The sequence below is a fragment of the Bos javanicus genome, chromosome 18, assembly GCF_032452875.1.
Source record: "Bos javanicus breed banteng chromosome 18, ARS-OSU_banteng_1.0, whole genome shotgun sequence".
Classification (NCBI taxonomy): domain Eukaryota; kingdom Metazoa; phylum Chordata; class Mammalia; order Artiodactyla; family Bovidae; genus Bos; species Bos javanicus.
In genome coordinates, this window is record NC_083885.1 from 44,044,919 (window position 1) to 44,065,075 (window position 20,157).

The 20,157-nt window shown below is 50.5% G+C and overlaps 1 protein-coding gene across 2 annotated transcripts in view; it reads right to left on the minus strand.

The window, feature by feature from the left end:
• Window positions 1-20,157, minus strand: part of PEPD (peptidase D) — a 119,477-nt gene that overhangs the window by 70,883 nt on the left and 28,437 nt on the right. For both annotated transcript variants that reach the window (XM_061387914.1, XM_061387913.1), the window contains exons 7-9: window positions 15,061-15,105; window positions 3,934-4,009; window positions 2,810-2,856 (exon numbers count right to left, since the gene is read on the minus strand). In XM_061387914.1, coding sequence (XP_061243898.1) covers window positions 2,810-2,856; window positions 3,934-4,009; window positions 15,061-15,105 — 168 coding nt within the window. The remainder of the gene's footprint in view (window positions 1-2,809; window positions 2,857-3,933; window positions 4,010-15,060; window positions 15,106-20,157) is intronic.

Consider the following 20,157-nt stretch of genomic DNA (forward strand, 5'->3'; position numbering starts at 1 on the left):
ACACTTGTAATATTAAAGATGACTGTTAACTTAGTGGTTATGTGAAAAGGAAAAAAGTACCCTCATCTGCTGAGACACCCGCTGACGTATTTACAGGTGAGATGACTCCATGTCTGGGGTTTGGTTTTAAACACTCCAGCAAAACAAAACTAAACAAAAGCCCTGATGGGGACTTGGGTGTTCATTACACTCCTCTGTAGGTGCTGTTGTTCAGTCGCTCAGTCATGTCTGACTCTTTGGGACCCCATGGACGGCAGCCCGCCAGGCTTCCCTGTCCTTCACTATCTCCTGAAGTTTGCTCAAACTCATGTCCACTGAGTCGGTGATGCCATCCAACCATCTCATCCTCTGCAGTCCTCTTCTCCTTTTGCTTTCAATCTTTCCCAGCATCAGGGTCTTTTCCAGTGAGTCTACTTGGGGAGTATTTGAAATTTCTCATTAAAAGAAGAAAGAAAAAAAAAAAGGCCTCTATTGCTTGGGGTCAGGGAGTGAGGGAGCAGGAGGAGGTATTTCAAGTGGCTGGCCCCTGACCCAGGGCCCACACCCATAGGAATCCCAGGGCAGATACCATGTTGCAGCAGGAGACCACAGGGAGCCAAGAGTACTCCTCTGGCAGGAGTGACAGAGCTGGGTCCCTGAACACTCACCAGTTCTGTGCCCGCTCGTGGGAAGGCACAGCAGCGGGGCCTCTGAGGCCATGTTAAGCTCTTATCTCCCAGGATAAGAAGAGAGAAATACAGAGGACTCCTTTACAGGTTATTATACTGGAGAAAAAGATGCCTACCTCCAAAGCCCAGGATGACAATGACCATGAATGTCCACGATGCCCACAGCTGACTCTGTCTGCACCTCACCCTCACCCTGAACTGATGAGGTGGGCTGTCAGAATAGGCTAGGGCTGTGGAGGCAGGCCAACCCCAAGGGCACCTCGGGTAGACTTGGGCCCTGCAAGGGGGGAAGGGGAGCAGCACCGAGCTCTTACAAGGCCAGGCAGGAAGGCGCAGCCCAGGATGGATGGTACAGGGTAAAACATTTTTTTTGTGCTCACAAATTTCTGACATCAAATAAGTGGGTTTTCCACACTAAGCAATTCTCCAGTTCTCTGTGACACCTTCTGACACTGACTGCAGGAGTTAGTTGCAGACGCCACAGATTAAGGGCTCCATACCACAAAACTGGCCCCTCTGCAGGCACCAAGCCCAAGCCCAGGCCCCTTTTACTAAACTCTGACTGATCAGCCTGAAATCAGGGGTTCCCACCAAGCCTCGCCTTGGGTTTCATAGTCTGCTAGCATGGCTTGCAGGCTCGGGAAAGTGCTTTACTTGCTACAAACACTTTATTATGAAAGATAAAACTCAGCAAGGGCTGAATGGGAGAGCAGCACAGGGCCAGGTGTCAGGGGAAGGGCAGAGCTTCCAAACCCTCTCCAGGGGCACCACCCTCCCACCAACTCCCCACGTTCACCAACCGAGATGCTTTCCGAACTCTGTGGTTTAGGGCTTTTATGGAAGTGCCATTACCTCCTTGGATACACGACTGATTAAATCACAGTCAGAACTCCGTCTCAATCTCTAGTGCCTCTCTCCTCCCACTCTGAGGGTCCTTCATTAATATAAGGGGCCTCCCTGAGGGCTCAGTTGGTAAAGAATCTGCCTGCAATGCAGGAGATCCCGGTTTGATTCCTGGGTCAGGAAGATCCGCTGGAGAAGGGATAGGCTACCTAATCCAGTATTCTTGGGCTTCCCTTGTGGCTTAGCTGGTAAAGAATCCACCTGCAATGCAGGAGACCTGGGTTCAATCCCTGGGTTGGGAAGATCCCCTGGAGAAGGGAAAGGCTACCCACTCCAGTGTTCTGGCTTGGGGAATTCCATGGACTGTGTAGTCCATGGGGTCACAGAGTCAGACATGACTGAGCAACTTTCACACTCACTCACTCATTAGTATAAACTCAGGTGTGGTGGAAAGGGGCTTATTGTAAATAACCATATGCTCCTGTCTATGAGGGGATTTCAAAGGTTTTACAAACTCTGTGCCAGGAACTGGTGGTAGAGACAAAACACGTATTTCTTATTATGTCACTCGCGGAAAAATGGCAGCCTCTTCAGTGTCCTCTCTCCACAGGATAGGGGCTCCCAGGTCGTGTGGCCACTAGTGGGAGACTTGGGAATGGGGGCTTCCTGCCCCAGGAGGCGGGTGGGAAGGCAGCCACTGGGGCAGCTTGGGGCTGACTCCAGGGCTTCTTCATGCCCTGGGGAGCAGCCTGCTGACCCCTGGGTCCTGGAGTGGGGCTGAGGAACTGGCCGGGCCACACCCAGGATAGAGGGGCAGCCCCCGCCCCACCTCACGGCCCCCGGCTGGCAACGGGCTCAGCCACAGGACGACGGAGCTCTCCAGAACGCTTTATGAGCCACTTAACCATCCCTTGACCCAGTCGTCCAAGCACAGCAGACATAATGGCAGTGTTTACACATAAAAATGGCAAGCTGTTTTACTAGCGGCTTTCAGAGTCACAATAGCAGCTATTTGGTAAAGTTTCCCACAAATGGCAGAAAGTCCAAGAGTGGAATGCTGGGGCACTAAACCACCCTGAAAAGTAATCAAAGACCATTACCATCAAACACTCTGCCAAGAGGCAGGGAGGTGGCCCCATTGAGGAGAGAAATCCTCTCTGCCCACGACGTTGAGTCTGCCCCTAATCCCCGCTCAATCTGTGCGCCGGCCGCCGCGCCTCATCTGTTAACTCGCTCTGGGAACATCAATTACCGCTTTTTACATTTTAATCTTTACCCAGAGAAACACGGCAGCTTACCTTTCCATCTCATATTCTTTCATTCCCACTTTTACAGCCTTCATTACCTGGAGGACGGATATTAAGCAAAGACATTTGTATTAAGGAGATAAGTAACACTGCCTTATAAATAATGTATAGCACTTTTTCCAAAGAATCACTTCTTTAAAAAAAAGAAAGATACGTGCGCACAGTGGTGCAGAAATGTGACAAATTAGAACTCTTTTTTTTTAAAAGCTCCAAAGTCATACAGTTTATTTAAACCACTCCAGAGCACTTCTATTCAGCAGTCAATAAACACCTCGGCAGGCGAGTGAAGATTTAACCAAGAAGTGTTGGGTGAATACTTACTGCTCAGAAGGCCATGGCCACTATCCTAGAAGGTTTCCCTCCTTATAAAACACAGACAACAAGAACTGGAGCAACAGACTCCGTTGCTCCCAAGGATCCCCGTCCGTCTCCTGACACAGGGCTACAGAGGTCAGTGAGTAGGCACGGGGCTAGCCCACTCAGCCAGACTCATTTTGGGAAATAAACTTTCTTCGGGTCAAGTGGAAAGGTCTGGGAAAAAAACATGTGAGGGTGTTTTCAGAAAATGTTTGATGGTAACAAATGTGCTTGATTCGTGGATAAGGACTACAGATTATTTTTTTTTAAGGGTTTTATTTATTTATTTAAACTTTCGGCCACACCCTGTGGCATGTGGGATCTTAGTTCCTCAACCAGGGAGTGAACCCACACCCCCTGCATTGGAAGGTGGTCTCTTACCCACCGGGCCACCAGGGAAGTCCCAGGGACCACAGATTCTTTCAAAGGAGCTGGGACGGTCAGGATGCCAGGAGGTAGAGTCCTATTCTCCCAGAAGCAGGTACTTCTTGTTGGGAAATTCTCTGACAGTGGGAGTTTTAAGGTGAGAAACTGGGGCAGAGCCTCTGTCCTGCGTGTCCTGTCCCTACTGGGGAACAGTAAGGAGCCAGCACTGTGCTTCCAGCCTGCAGAGGCACTTCCTGCTTGCTGGTGTGGCCTGGGGACCAGTGCCACCCCGAGACCGTCCATCTCAACACTCCCCTCTCGGCCCACACAGAGCAAGGCTGCTTCCCTGGCCCTCCCGAATGGCAGGTCCAACGAGCCAGCGCCCAGCTTACCTCCCGGTGGGCCTCACTGGAGATTTTATTGGTGTAGCGCAAAACCTCCAGCTCCATGTCCGTCTTGAAGACCCGGCTGCAGAGAGGAGAGAAACAAAGCAGCAAGTCAGCGACTTCCAGTGGGAGCTGGCTGACCCCTCCAGGGAGACCCTGCACTACACCCTGCACCGCCTGAAGAGGAGCCTGGGGCTGCAGACGGGCTGCCTGGGCGTGGGGGTGGGAAGAGGATGGGCCACCAAGCCTCAGGGATAATAAACTGAGCTAGGCATGGCCCTCGAGACCCAACGCCAGCCTCAGGGGTGTGGGCTGTTTCCAGTGATGACATTGGAAAGCCACTGTGGGTAGCAGAAGCCCAGATTCTGTGGCCAGAGACAGCTTGCCTCATGTGGACTCAGCTTCCTCATCCATTAAATGGGAATACAGCTGCATGGTAACACTGAACGCATGCGTGCTAAGTCCAGCTGTGTGTGACTCTTTGCAACCCTATGGGCTGTAGCCTGCCAGACTCCTCTGTCGCGGCATTCTCCAGGCAAGAATGTTAGAATGGGTTGAAGTGCCCTCCTCCAGCATGGCAAGGCTGCTGGACCTGAATCTCAAGTGTGCTGACTCCAGCACTCTGCCCAGATGGCTCAAGAGTTCTCCCATTTCCTCCTTACCTAGCCCACAGGTCAGGCAGCCTTGGAAAACCACGTGACTCAGGCCCCTAGCGTGAGACAGGGTCATGGTGGGAACAGGACGGGGCGGGAAATGCAACAAAGACACCCTGCCATCCCCTCAAGGTTCAACTGTGCCTCCTGCCAGCTGCACTCCAGGGGGGGTCCTCCCTATAAACTCACATTAGTTTGCCCAAATTTGGTTTGGTTTCTGGTCTCTGCAATCAATCAGGAGCCTAAGTCAGACTCCTGTAGAGAAGCTAAATAAATATTCATTTTCTATTTCTACTCATTTGAAATAAGCAACTGTAGGTCATGAACGGTTAAACAGCAGCTCATGAGCGTTTAAACAGCAGCCCGGTCCAGCCCTGACGTGCGTGGAGTCCTTGGTGCATCCCTGATGGCCAAGGCTGGTCACTTTATGAAAGGTGACCTGGCTTCACCAAAGAGCCCACACGGCCACCTCTCCTCTCACAATGGGAACATGCTCAAGCCCCCTCAAGATCAGCATGGGAGGGGACTTCCCTGGTGGCCCAGGGGTTAAGAATCTGCCTTCAAATGCATGGGACCCGGGTTCCATCCTTGGTGGGGGAACTAAGATCCCACATGCAACAGAGCAGCTAAGCCTGCGCGCTGTAACTAGAGAGTCCGTGCACCGCAACTTGAGAGTCCGCGTTTTGCAATGGAAGATCCCTCGTGCTGCAACTGAGACCCGACACAGCCAAAAACAAGATCAGCACCGCATACTGTCATGGTGATAGATTAACGCCTGCCCCTCTGTGCAGAATGCACCTGGTCTAAACACTCTCCTCCTCTGAAGCCCAGTGGCTCTGAGCTAGTCTCAGCCAAGGTGGCTGAGGATGGCATGGAGCACCCATCTCCACCAGATGCAATCCCCAACACACGCTGTCTCCATAGTGCCCAGCTGGACAGCCACCAGCCATTTCTCATCAGGAAGGAAGGAAGGCATTGTACAGCACAAGTACACCTTCCTAAGCCTATAAAACCTTCTGGGGGAACGCGGGAAAGATCAACCACCCACCCACTGAGACTCTGTCCAAACAAACACTCCTTCTTTATTGAGGACCAGACCCGGAAGTCTCAGCCTGCTCTTTATCATCATAAAGGTACTCTGGCTCCACCTCCAGGTGCTGTGAGCAGTGCCACCTGGGGGAACCAAAAGCTGGCTCCTGTGCCCCAGAGGGTGAGGTCCAAATCCACTCGCAGGATAACCCAGGGGTCCCTGGTGCTTTGATCCTGCCCTACTTAACACCAGCCCTAAGATCTGTGAACAGGAGCAGAGCTCTCTATTCTCCGATGCAGTGATGACCAGAGTGACAGCACCCGTGGGGACCAGGCCCAGGCTGCCCAGCCTCTGGCCCTCCACCTCTCTTCAGCCTGGTCCAGCGCTCTGGCCACACTCTTGCTGCCACTTAAACCCCTAGGCTCTGTGCCCATCCATCAGCACGAGCTTGGCCAAAGCCCCAAGAGGCACCAGCTCCAGCCCAGGCCTGTGTGTGTAGGACAGGAGGGCAGAATGGAAACCACTCGGCTGGGTGGACAGACGGCACCACCGCCACCGGCCTCCAGTCTCTAGGTCTGCCAGGATTCAGAGCAGAGCGTGCAGGCTGCTCTCAACCTCCCCCACCACGGAGACCTCCCAGGGCTCCTTCGCACACGAATGAACTCACCCCCTACCTCCCGGAGAACGCAGAGGCCGGTGGGCAGGTGTGCTCTCGCCTCTCCTCCAAGCTCCCAAGCCATCCCTCCAGTGCGCGCCCCAACCCGGTACAAGGGAAGCGTGCCCTCTTATCAGTGAGACTCAGCCCCGCAAGATGCAAGCCTGGGCTCAGCACCTGCCACTCTTCCTGGAAGCTCCATGACTGCTCACCTCCCCCTCTGGCCAAGCTTTCTCCCCACCCCCTGGCCCCGTTTCCAGAAAGGAAACCCGGACAGTCCTTGCCCTGGGAGAAGAGCTTTTATGAGCCTCTTCCCTGGCTTGTCCCCTCTCCTTGTCTCCTTCAGGTCCCCGCCACTCTCCCAGTTCCCCAACCACCAATGTGTGGGATGATGACCTTCTCACAAGCCCAGAGGCATCAGTGACCTCCTGAAAGCAAGAGGCACCATGACGCCTGCCTCCACTGGCCCATCCTCAGCCACCTCACCTCCTCCGTCTCTCTTGGGTCATCCCCTCCCTACCCCCCCACCCCACCCCCAAGCTTTGCCGTACAACCTGTTCCCAAACCCCTGGCTTGGGTATAGGCCTCTCAGCTGCATTCTACCTACAGGACTCCCAAGGCACTCCCAGCTCAGCAAGGGAGAGACTCCCACACTTCCATGAGCTCCCACCTCCAGCCACAGCTCCCCATCCCTACTGCCTAATACACAGACCTGGGCAACCTCTCTCATCACTCCAACATCCAACTGATGACCAAGGGCTATGATCCCAACTCCACAACCTCTCGTGCTGCTCCTTTCTCTTTGCCCCACCCCTCTCTCTCCAGCCTGGACCACCTCTCCTAGCTCTTCTGGCTTCCAGCCCCGTCTGCTTCCTGGACCACAGCTGTGGCTCTTCAGGCAATGCAAATATGGCCAGGCATTCCCCAGCTTAAAACCTTTAGTAGTCCCCAGATGTCCAGACGAAGTTAAATCAAGGACCTATACTCAATATTTTGTAATAACCTACAAGGGAATATATGTGTGTGTGTGAAAAATAACTGGATCACTGTGCTGCATGCCTGAAACTAACATGACACTGTAAATCAATTATTGTTGTGGCTCAGTCGCTCAGTCGTGTCTGACTCTTTGTGACCCTGTGGACTGCTAGCACGCCAGGCTTTTGTGTCCTTCACCATCTCCCAGAGTTCGCTCAAACTCACGTCCGTTGAGTCAGTGATGCCATCCAACCACCTCATCCTCTGTCGTCCCCTTCTTCTCCTGCCTTCAATCCTTCCCATCATCAGGGTCTCAACAACCCCATCTGGTGACCCTGAGGCTCTCCAGGGCCCACCTGACCTATCTCCATCACCTAGCTACAGCCTCCTTCCCCGTCCCCCACCAGGGACCCCTCTGCCTGGAACTGGTTCTTGCCCTTTCATTCTCTGGCTTCCACCTGAAATGCCCCTTTCTCAGGGCTGGCTCCATCCAGTCCCTCACCAGGCAAAATTCCCTCCCTCTATTCCCTGTGCAGTAAGCGATCATGCTTGTAATTTCTTTTTCACTTAAGTCTCCCTTTAAAGTCCACAGTCCCGGAGAGCAGGGTCCCAGAGTCAGAACAGTGCCTGGCCCAGAGCAGACAGACAGGACCTGGGCATTAAAACCAAAGCTGGAAAACACCTTACTTCCAACCAGGAGAGAGAATGGCTCATCTCAAAAAGAAAAAGAGGCCTCCCCCATCTCGCCCACCCTGGGTTGTTCCCCAGGTCAGCGTGGGATGTCGCCCAGCCTGGCAAGTCCGAGGCGGGACGGGGAGACACAGCCTCCCCAGGCCTCAGCAGCCTACCCCCACCCCACCACTGCCCGCCCCCCGCCATACAGGTAGGAAGAGGCAGCCCCAGGGGTTGAGCCCCAGGAGCCCACCTCACAGGCTCTTACACTTGCTTTGGCAGCATATATACTTCCCAGGCTCTCCACTCCCCTCCTCTCTGCAGCCTGGACACCCTCAGTCTTGAAATAAACAGGGAAGAGACTCCACCAGCCAAGGAGAGAGGGCGCTGGGAGCCCAAAACCAAGCTCCCTTCCAACAGAAGTGATAAGCATGTCGAGCCATCTGAGGCCCAGAGTCCTGTTTTCTTTTCCAATTTCACTTTGGGGAAGATGACAAACTCGGCCTCTAGTTGATTTACTCAGGACTTATATTTTCAGTCATGTTAAAAAAAAAAAAAAACATCAAGCAGAACCAGGGTGAACTGTCCCGAGAGGGCAGTTCTCCAGTGAAGCCAGCCTGGCTGAGCCCAGGCCTGGCCCTGTTGAATCCAAGTTTTAAGGGCCCTGAAAGTAGACAGCTGCGTGTGCTGGCTAACCCGACTGCCCATGGGTACTCTAGGGCTGATGTCTCGCCCTGGTGCTGGGGGTCTCAGCCTGGCCCCATTAACTGCACAACACAAGCATGAGAAACTGTTTTTAGGATTGTGGCAGGAAGCAGTAAGACTTTCCAGTGTTCCGCAGTTTCTCCTCATCTGCAAGAAGACTCGCTGCCCTGAGACTGAGAAAGCTATTTCCTCTACTGCCGAGCACAAAAAGGCAAGAAAGGTGATTCTGCCGTGGTTTGGCCTCTGCAGACCCAGCAGCCTTGGAGTGACGGAAGGATGCTGAGTGTCACACTGAGTCCCAGCTTTGCCCAGCCCGAGGATGTATGGCATGGGGCTTAGAAACATCACCTGCGAAGTGTCCATCCCCAGGAGAGGGTGGAGGTCACCTCCTCCATGAGGCATCAGAGGACCAACAATGCTCAGCATAGGATGGCACTGACGCCCCTTCAGATGTCTGGGCAGAAGGCAGTTCAGGCTCTTCTAGCAGCAAGAGGAGGTGCTTGATGTGTGCAGGAGGTGAGGACACTCAGGCAGAGCCCCTGCTCGTGGCCAGGCCTGTGAGTACCACCACATCAGGAGGCCGCTCAAGGAGAAAGGAAGCCCCACATGAGAGGAGGGGAGAGGAGGGGAGAGGAGGGGACAGGAGAGGAGAGGAGGGGAGAGGAGAGGAGAGGAGAGGAGAGGAGAGGAGAGGAGAGGAGGGGAGAGGAGGGGAGAGGAGGGGAGAGGAGGGGAGAGGAGAGGAGAGGAGAGGAGAGGAGAGGAGAGGAGAGGAGGGGAGAGGAAGGGAGAGGAGGGGAGAGGAGGGGAGCGGAGGGGAGAGGAAGGGAGAGGAGAGGAGAGGAGGGGAGAAGAGGGGAGAGGAGGGGAGAGGAAGGGAGAGGAGGGGAGAGGAGAGGAGAGGAGAGGAGGGGAGAGGAAGGGAGAGGAGGGGAGAGGAGGGGAGCGGAGGGGAGAGGAAGGGAGAGGAGAGGAGAGGAGGGGAGAAGAGGGGAGAGGAGGGGAGAGGAAGGGAGAGGAGGGGAGCGGAGGGGAGAGGAGGGGAGAGAAGGGGAGAGGAGGGGAGTGGAGGGGAGAGGAGGGGAGAGGAGGGGAGCGGAGGGGAGCGGAGGGGAGAGGAAGGGAGAGGAGGGGAGTGGAAGGGAGCAGAGGGGAGAGGAAGGGAGAGGAGGGGAGAGGAGGGGAGCGGAGGGGAGCGGAGGGGAGAGGAGGGGAGAGGAGGGGAGAGGAGGGGCTGAAGGTCCAGAATCCCTGGCCACAGGCCTGAAACGACAATAACTGGACCAGGCTGAGATTCATTTGTGCAGTCCTTTTTTTTTTTTTTTCTTTCCCTTAAATATTCACAGGTCACAAAACTGCCTCTGGGCATTAAACCCAGGATTAAGACATCAATTAAGCAAGGTCTGAATGCTCCACTGATTAAAACAGTAGTAAGACAGGATGAAGGTTTTGCAAAATCAGTCTCTAAGCATCTAAGTGCCACAGTGTTGAACAAAAACCAATTTGAAAGGGACAGGAATTCCATCTCTCCCAGAGATGGATGTGCAGAGGCAAGTTCTGAGGGAGCCGTGGACAGGAGTTCACCCCGGGACCCCCCCAGACATTCCTTCCCTACGCCGCGACCCAGGGATGCAAAGGGTAAAATCCGGGAACAACAGGAGGGAGGCAAAGGAAAGAGCTGGTTGGAATTACATATTCTCAGGAGGCTCGATCAATACGTCTTCTCAGAGAAACCAGAGCCGCGAAGAAAGAAAACAGTGGTTGAGCTCAGCTGTGAGTTGAGAGTGCCTGAGAACTGACCGGGGCCAGGCAGTCGTGGGCCACGTGCGGGGAGGGCTGGGACCAGGGCCTGATGCCCCGACATCCTGTGTCCAGCCTTCTGGCCCACAGTAAGCCAGGTTCGCCCTCTAACCTCAGGTCCCCACTTTCCACTCCGCTTTCTGGCTGACTTAGGGCTAAATGCCTACTCATTGGGAGGCAAAGACAGCAATCCTACCAGAATACTTTCCATATACACACCAGAGAATCTAGGTCATCATCCACATACCCTTTCTAATCTGGGACATGTTACCCAGGATGCAGAATCCTGGTGCACGTCGGCCCCAAACCGTCCACACCTCACTGTCTCCTGGGCAGTAGAAACAGAAGGGTCTCCCCACTGCCTGATGAATACGCACGGGCCACCTCTGCTGGGTGTCCAGCACTGGCACAGGACTCAAGCTAGCGTGGTATCACTTAAAACCCGAGAAGGTGCGTGACGATGGCTGACATGCTTGCTCTTTTGTGACGCTTCCAGAGGTGCTGAACTGAAACCCACAGCACGGAGCTATTAGACAGCACAGAAGCATCTCCTTTTATTTCCTCATCCACCTTCAGATCAATTTAATCATCCGCCGAACAGGAAAGTAGAACCACAGCCTAAATTATGGAAGTGAGACGCCTGCTCTTATTAAGTTTCAACTTTTGACCTCCATGTTCCCACTGTAATACCCAGCGCGAAGAAAGAAATGATCAGTTATGATCTCGTGTTTGTGGGGGAAGAAGAGTATGATTACAGCGGAATTTACAAGAAATCAAAAAGGTACTGCTCGAGTGAATGGAAAACAATAAAAGCAGTCACAGAAAGGAAATGAATGACACCCAAAGGGAAGGGAAGCTTCTCCTGTGCTAGGAGAGGCCTCCAAATCAGACTGGCTCCAGAAAGGATCCCAAATCCCCAGGCCAGCTGCCACCTAGGAGCTGGGGTGCGTGTGGGTGGCACGGTGTGGTTCTTCCACCCCACCTTACCCTGGCCTCACATGAGATCTATTCCAGGGGCTCTGAGCAGGTTGGGTGGCGAAGAATGAACCAGCTGATAGTGGCTGACACTCAGGCAGCACCCGCACACCACAAGAGGCTCCTCAGAGCCACATGGGGCGGCATCTGAGCCTGGAGCCACTGGCCTGGGCTTAGCTCCCGGCTTTTTCTTGGACAAATCACTTCCCTGTGCCTCAGTCTGCCCACCTGCAGCATGGGGATGATCAGAATCCTACCTTATAACACAAATAAAATGTCTCTTCAAATGAGATGAGGGGTGGCACACAGGAAGCCTCAAAAGGTGCCAGCTGGTGGTCCAGGGGTTAGGAATTCACCTTCCAACGCGTCGGACGTGGGCTCACTCCCTGGTTGGGGAACTAAGATCCCACATGTGCGTGTTCAGTTGCTCAGTCGTGTCTGGCTCTGTGCAACCCTATGGACTGTAGCCCACCAGGCTCCTCTGTCCATGGGGTTTCCCAGGCAAGAATGCTGGAGTGGGTTGCCACTTCCTCCTCCACAGGATCCTCCCAAATCAGAGGCTGAACCTGCATCTCCTGCATTGGCAGACAGATTCTTTATCACTGTGTCACCTGGGAAGCCATAATCCCCACTCGCTGGGAGGCAGCTAAGGCCGGGTGCCACACAACTACAGAGCCTGTGGGCTGCCCTGAGGGCCCAGTGCAGCCCCAAAAAAGCGACTGCCGTTGTTATTAGGATGTGTTGTCATTTGACTTCTGCCCTCAGTCTTTGAGCCATTCACCAAGGGAGACCGCATCTACTTTGCAGTGGAGGAAACTGAGGTGTGGTGTGTTATACACTAAATGCTGTGTTCCCCTCAAATTTATAGGTTGAAACCTATCTCCAATGTGATGGTATTTGGGGGTAGCACCTTTGCGGGGTGCTTTAGGTCATGAGGGTGGAACCCTCACGAATGGGGCTTAGCACCCTTGAGACACCCTAGAGGACTCCTTTACCCCTTCTGCCATTTGGGGACACAACATGAAGATGCCGTCTGTGAACCACAGTGGGTCCGTGCCTTGGCCTTGAACCTCCCAGTCTTCAGAACTGGGGGAAATAAACTTTGGTTGCTTATAAGCCACTCGGTCTGTGGTAATTGTTAGGCAGCATGCATCTTCACATCCATGCTGTGAGTCAGGCATTACATCCCCATTTTACAGATGAAGAAGCTGAGGCTCACAAAAGTTAAGTGACTTCCCAGGGGGCAAGGGGGCATATAGGGGGTGGCTGGGGATAGAATTTGGATATGCCTGACTGGACACTTTTTCCATCAACCCAGGTAACTTCTCTCCATGGAGCCCAGAGAAAGAGGGTGGTAAAAGCAGCCAGGACACAGGGCCCGAAGACACATCAATGAGCCATAATTTAACACCACGGAAGGCCAGTCTCTCCTGTAAATAAGGGGCCTACCAGCCATCCCACCCAGAGTCCTTCCGTCAGTGACCAGAGAGGAGGGCGAGGGTGGTGACTCCCAAAGAGCCTGCCAAGAATGACCGCAGTCACTACAGAGGCCGGAACCCACGCTGCTAAACACACCCCTGAGGCCGTAAGCATGGTGTGACATTTCTAAAATAGTTCCATGGCCATCAAATGCCAAGTAAGTCCTCTCTGCTGAAGGCTTTAATAAGACCGGGAAGTAGTTTATCAGTGCAGGATCTACCTCAGAGCAGTGGAAATGTCACTAGAATTAAAGTGCGCTTGTTCCAAAATTACGAACTAATGACTTGTCCCTCGGGAGATGTGAGGTGCACAACCCAGCCCTGGCCTCCAAAGCATCCAGAGTGTCAGCAGCTGTGGGGGATGTCATGTGGAGGAGTGGACACGGTTCCTGGGCATCCAGGATTTATTCTTCTACCAGCTGCGGGTTACAGAAGGGCCGGGCATGTTACTTCATAAAAACAAGAAGAGATGGGGGACTTCTCTGGTGGTCCACTGGCTAAGACTCTGTGCTCCCCATGCAGCCGGCCTGGGTTCAAGTCCCAGTCAGGGAACTTGGTCCCACGGGCTGCAACTGAGAGTTCGCATCCTGCAACAGCTCCTGCATGCTGAAACTAAAGATGCCACATGCCGTAAGGAAGATCCCACCTGCTGCAACTAAGACCCGGTGCTGCCAAAGAAATACATAAATATTTTAAAAATAAAAAGAAAACTAGAAGAGGTGGCTGTGAACTGGCAGGACAAAGGCCCTCATGCTCCAAGTGTGCGGCCGGGCTGGGCACTGGGCCAGGGCTGCTGACAGAGCTGCTGGCCCGCCCGCCCCCAGCTCCCCCAAGGGTTGGTACCGATGCCAGTCGACAGCCCTCAGATTTTCACCTCTGGCTCAACCTCTCTCCCACCGGCACCTGCCTCAAACTCAACACACCACAAACAAGTCCCTCAATTGCCACAGCACCAGCGCCCTCTCAGTGACACAATACCCAGAGCTAATTAGGACAAAAACCCAGAGTCACCTTCAACTGTGCCCTTCACTCGGGCATCAAGGCCGGCTCCTCTCAGGAGCGTTCTGCTTGCCTGCCCTTTCCTCTCAACTCTGCCACCTATCCCCCGCTCCCCCGCAGCCACCTGGACCCTGCAGCAGCCTCCTAACTGGCAGCTCCCATTCCTGCCCCACGACTTAAAAAAATGCAAACCTGATCCCACCACTCTCCTGGTTCTACTGTCTCAAGACAAAGTCTGGGCAGACAGCACGGGCCGCCCGGCCCTTGCCCGTCTCTCTGAGGGGCCACTTCCACAGTGTGTGGCCCTAGGCTGGCCACACGGAGCCACCAAGCTTTCTCATCTCCAGCCTTTCAACAAGTGGCCCCTTGGCCTGGATCACGCTCTCCTTCTCCCCCTCTCTACACTGCCCCCAACCTCATGAGCTGACCCGTGCTCACCCTCAGGCCACAGTGTTCCCAGGCCCCAAGACCAGATGAGCGAGGTCTCCCAACCAGATGGTGAACTTGACGAATGGCCCTAGGGTCAGATGTGAGGCACCCACACGCCTCAAAGTCAGGGGGTGACATGGCAAAGGCCCTGCCTCTCCTCTCTCCTACCTTCACAATAAGTGCAGCCATATGACAAATAACACACATTTTAGTGCCATCCAAGAGCAACTCGATGGCTTAGGAAAACTGGCAGCAATCAGAGTTGAAGGGTCTCTTCTGGGACCCAAGTGGAGGCACCTCGCCCCGCTGTGACCCCACAGAAAGAACACGGCAGGTAGGGACTACCAGTACCAGCCAGGGGATAAAGTGGGCAACATAAGACACATAAAAAGGAGGCCAACGAGTCAAGACATACGCATGACATAAGGAAAACATGTTTACCTCTTGGGTAATGGAATTATGTATGATGTTTATTTTTATTCCTTGCACTATTGACTTCAACTGACCTATGTAAGTTTGGCTCCTTTATGGTAAAATTTTTTTTTAAAAAAGTTATAAATAAAGAAAGGGAGAAATATAATTGACATTCGAGTGACTTGTGCCCTTCTGGAAAAATAGACCAACTGACAAAAAGAACAAAACAGAAGAGGCTGAGAGAAGAGTTTCTAGGGACCAGCTTGTCTGAGGACCCACCCTGTGGGAACGGTGGGGTCTCTCCCCTTCCTGGGCTGAGCACAACAAACAGCCACAAGCCATACTCACCACTCCACGATCTCTGGATGAAGAATGGTATTGTTGACATTGAACCTAGAGAGAGAAAACAAGTCCATTAGTTCAATGGTCTATTCATCTCCCAGCAAGAAATACTTCATTCGAGACATATCAAGAGGGCTTCCCTGGTGGCTCAGTGGTAAAGAATCCGCCTGCCAATGCAGGAGACACAGGTTTCATCCCTGATACGGGAAGATCCCACATCCTTCGGAGCAACTAAGCCGTGTGTCACGACTATTAAACCTATGCTGTAGAGCCCGGGAGCCACAACTACTGAGCCTAAGTGTCCTAGAGCGCATGCTCTGCAATAAGAGAGGCCACCGTAATGAGGAGTCCGTGCCCCACAATCGGAAAGTAGCTCCCGCGAGCCACAGCTAAAGAAAAGTCTATGCAGCCACGGAGACTCACCACAGCCAAAAGTAAATAAATAAAAGACATACGGAGAGAAGATCTGATCAAGAGAACTTTAACTTCATGACTCTCTGGACAACAGAAGGCCTGCTGCTCACTTCCTGCAGCAGACTTGACAGCTCAGACTGTGTTCTCCAAGTGCAGTCAGTTGGAGAACAAGCTGCTTGGCTGCAAAACACAATCTTCCACCCTCACAGACAGGTAGCATAGCCGCTTCCATCAAGTATATCAACATATACATAATAGAAGTCCCAGAAGAAAAGGAGAGTGATAGTGAAGCAGAATATTTGAAAATATCATAGCCAAAAACTCTCCCAATTTAATGAAAAACACCAGTGTTAATTTCCATAATGCTTAATGAATTCCAAGTAGGATAAACTCAAAGAGACCCACACCCAGACATATAATCAAATTGTCAAAAGAAAATCTTAAAAGCAGTAAGAGAAAATAAATTTATCACATACAAAGGATCTTCAGTAGTAAGATTAATGGCTGATTTCTCATCAGAAACTACGGGGGCCAGAAGACAGAATACAGAGGGAAAAAAAAAAAATCTGTCAATCAAGATTCCATATCCAGCAAAGCTATGCTTCAGAAATGAGAGAAATTAAAAACAGTTCCAGATAAATGAAAACTCAGAGAAGTCATAACTAGAAGATCTAGCCTACAAGAAATATCAAAAGGGATTTTTCAGACTGTAGTGAAAGGAGTTACTGGAGAGTATCTAGGATCCATATGAGAAGAAAAAAGGCAGGGGTAAAGTTAATCACATAGGTAAGAATAGAAAGGGTAAATGCATTGTTTGTTTGTAAGTCCTAGTTTTCTCCTATCTGATTTAAAAGACAGTTGCATAAAGCGATAATTATAAACCTGTGTAGATCACCACAAGATGATAAAGATGCAGTCTGTATGCAGTGACGGCACAAAGGAAGTCAGCCTAATTCTTGTGTACTAGTGAAACCAGCTGCTATTAATGCAAACTATATTATTATAAGTTTAAGAGATCATTTGTAATCCTCTGGGTAACCGCTGAGAAAATAAATAAAATAGATAGAAAGCAAAATAAAAAAGGAACCAAAACTCAACACTGCGAAAACCTCAAACACAAAGAATGAGAGTAATGGAGAAACTGAGAAATAAAAACAATATATGACACACAAAACTAGAAACAAAATGGCATAAAAAAAGGTCTTCCTTATTAGTAATTTAGATGTAAATGGATTAAAATTTCTAATTAGAAGACAAGGATTGACAGAACAGATGCAAAAAATAACTCAACTACATGCTCTAAAGAGATACTTTAGACTCAGACACATGATTTAAGTGGAAGGATAGGAAAAGACATATTATGCAAACAGAAACCAATACATCCAGAGACTGGAGTATTTTTCAGCCATAAAAATGAGCAGAGTACTGATTCATGCTACAATATGGATGAATTCTGAAAACAGGAAGTGAATGAAGCCAGAAATAGAAGGCCATGTATTGCAGGATTCCATTTATATCAAATGCTAAAGTAGGCAAATCTACAAAGACATAAAGTAGATTAGTGGTGGGCAAGGGAATCATTGCTAATGGATATAGGGTTTCTTTATGGATGATGAAAATATTCTAAAGTTGACTGTGATGATGATTGCACAAATCTATAAACATATAAAAAGCATTTAATTGTATAGTTTAAGTGAGTCACCTGGAAGGTATATGAATTATGTCCTGACAAAGCTGTTTTTAAAAACGTACTGAATATATACATAATTAATTTTATTACATACAAATTTAAAACTGATTTATAAAAATTGTCAGAACAGAAATGGAAACAGATAAATCAACAAGAATAGTTTGAGATTTTCACATTACTTCTTCTGAGGACAGTACAAGCAAACAGAGAAATCAGTAAAGACGCAGAAGATATGAACAATATATTAATCAACTTAACTTCATTGACATATACAGAACATTACAGCCTACATGCTGCAGACTATGCTCTCTTTAAGTACACATGAAACACTTATCATAATGAACATATATAGAAAGTTTCAATAAATTTCAAAGGGCTGAAATACAGAGAACATTACTGATTACAATAGAATTAAACTAGAAATCAGTAACAGAAAGAAAAATATAAAATCCAAAATCGAGAATTAAGCAATAAACTTCTAAATATCCACTCTTCAAAGAAGAGATAATAATAAAATTAGAAAATAAAAACATGAAATATCATAACTGGTGAACTGCAGCTAAAGCAGTGCTTAGAGGAAAATTTAAAGCTCTAAATGTAGATAGTAGAAAAGAAAATTGAAAACCAGTGATCTAAACTTCTATCCCAGAAATGCCTTCTTCTTTCTCAAGAAGCTAGAGAAAGAACAAACAAAATGTAAAGAGATTAGAAACTTTTCAAAGCAAAAATCAATGAAATAGAAAACAAACACGTAACTGAGAAAAACCAAGTTGTTCTTTGGTAAAATGAACATAACTGGAAAGGGAACCCAAGAAACAAAAAGATCAGGTTGGGGCAAATCCCTGACACTGGTGTCACATATGACTCAGAGCTCAAGCTGTCAGTGAGACAGCGGGGGAAGTGCAATGTAGCCCAGCACAACGTATGGGCCTCAGCAGAGAAGCCTTGGCCGGCCTTCGACCCTCGGGATTCTGAGTCCTGCTCCATCTCAAGCCAGGAGATTGCACGCAGGGCGTACAGGATTGTGACCAATCAGAAATCCTCCAGGGCCTCAGTGTCGGGTGTTGGAAAGCACCTATCTAATGCCTCGGTTGTGTAGCTAGTACCCCCACTCCTGGCTGAAGAAGGGAGAGGGGAGAGGAGAGAGAAGGAGGCACTAGCAGGCTGAGAGGTGTCCACAGTATCAAAGCTTTCAGGATCCCTAACTAGAAAAATAAGACTACTTCCTGAGAAGTCAAGCAAAATGTTGTAGAATCAAGCCCTACTTGTGAAATATCAAAGCGACCACAGACAGCCAATGTGGCGCAGAGTGAAGAACAGAGAAGCAGATGACATAAATAAAGATGGCAAAAGAGACTCTGTCTCCCATTCTGCCAAATGTCACTCTGATGCTGGGAAAAGCAATGGCCCATCTCTTCAAAAGCCAAACATGCCAATAAAATCTCACATCACAAAACATACATACACATACACACATGCTCACACACACACACGAACAGCAAGGTGACCCAGCACAAAGACCCAGATGCAAACACACAGACACACACAGGCAGGCATTTGCTTAGAAAAGAGGCACACGCAGACACACACACAGATGTATATTCACAGACACGGGCAAATACACACAGACACACAAAGGCATACACTTAAACTAACAAAGGTCCACATCCAAATATACACACATACAGAAATATGCAGATTCACACACAGGCACACTCAGACACAAAAACACTCAGAGAAACACACTCAGACACACACTTTAGACTCCAAAAGATATTCACTACAATATCAATTTTTAACTCAGGGTCATGAAATTGGAACGCTCCTTGCTTTTGCCTCTGTGCTAGTTAGACCTTTCTAGAAAGAACATGTAATTATTATGTTAAAAAAAAAAAAAGTCCACCAGAGTCCATTAGGGTGAGGAGTACCCTAGAAGCAGAGGATACCTCCCTGGTGGGCTCCATCTGTGGGCTGGATGATGCAAAGTGAGCAGTGTGGGCCCAGCCAGCCCTGCCCCAGCCCCCAGACTCCTCCCTACAGTTTCCAACTTGAGGATGGAGAGCAGGCCCCGAACAGGCCTCCCACTCCACCAGCTCTGGGGGCTGGGACGGGCTCTTGTCTCTTCAGGAGACTCACGGAAATTCCATGAGCCATAATCAGAACCTCAATCTGAACTGTTACCTTGATACATAAGTTAACAGGAACCAGAAAGCCACTGGTCCCCACATCACAGACTGGCATTTTATTGTAATTGTCAAGTTTTAATAATGTCCTTCTATTTCTTGGGTTTAAAAATTCACATCTCTGAACATTAATATTCCTGCATTAATAACCCCCAAATTCAGCAATTTCATATTTAACCACTTATTTAAATGGAATTAATTTGTAACCGATTGTCTTCAAGTACGCAAGGCAATTTAAGTAAATGCCAAAAGATAAGAAATATGCTTATCCTGAACTACCAGCTGATATAAAATATCGACCATATTTCTTTGTCAGACAATGGCATGAAACAAAGCGCTCTGTACTCTGGCCCCCGCCCGAGGCTCCCAGGCAGCCTGCCTGCCTTGGGAGGAACAGTCTCCGGCCAGGAAGGTGGCCCCCACAGACAATCTCGTTCCCTTCATAGCTGGGGTCTGTCTGTTTCTCAGGAAAATCAAGTCTACCCTCTCAGATTGCTAACAGAGACTTATCATGTCTGCCTTGGTGCCCAGGGTGCAGAAATCCACTACGGCAGCCCACGGTGGTACGTGCAACCCACGGGAACAAGCCGTGTTTACTGCGGGGCTGTCCTCTCCACAGACCAGCCTTCGCCCTGCCCTCGCCAGCACCTGGCAATGAACGCTGGACCCTATCCTGTGTCCAGAACCCCCGCGGGGCCTGCTTCTCCTACACCTTCGTGGGAGCTGTGGCCTGGGCCGGAGTCCAGCTTCAGCCCAGTACAGCACTCCCTCCTCCCCAGGAAGGACAGAGCCCCACCTTGCTTTCGCCTCTATGCG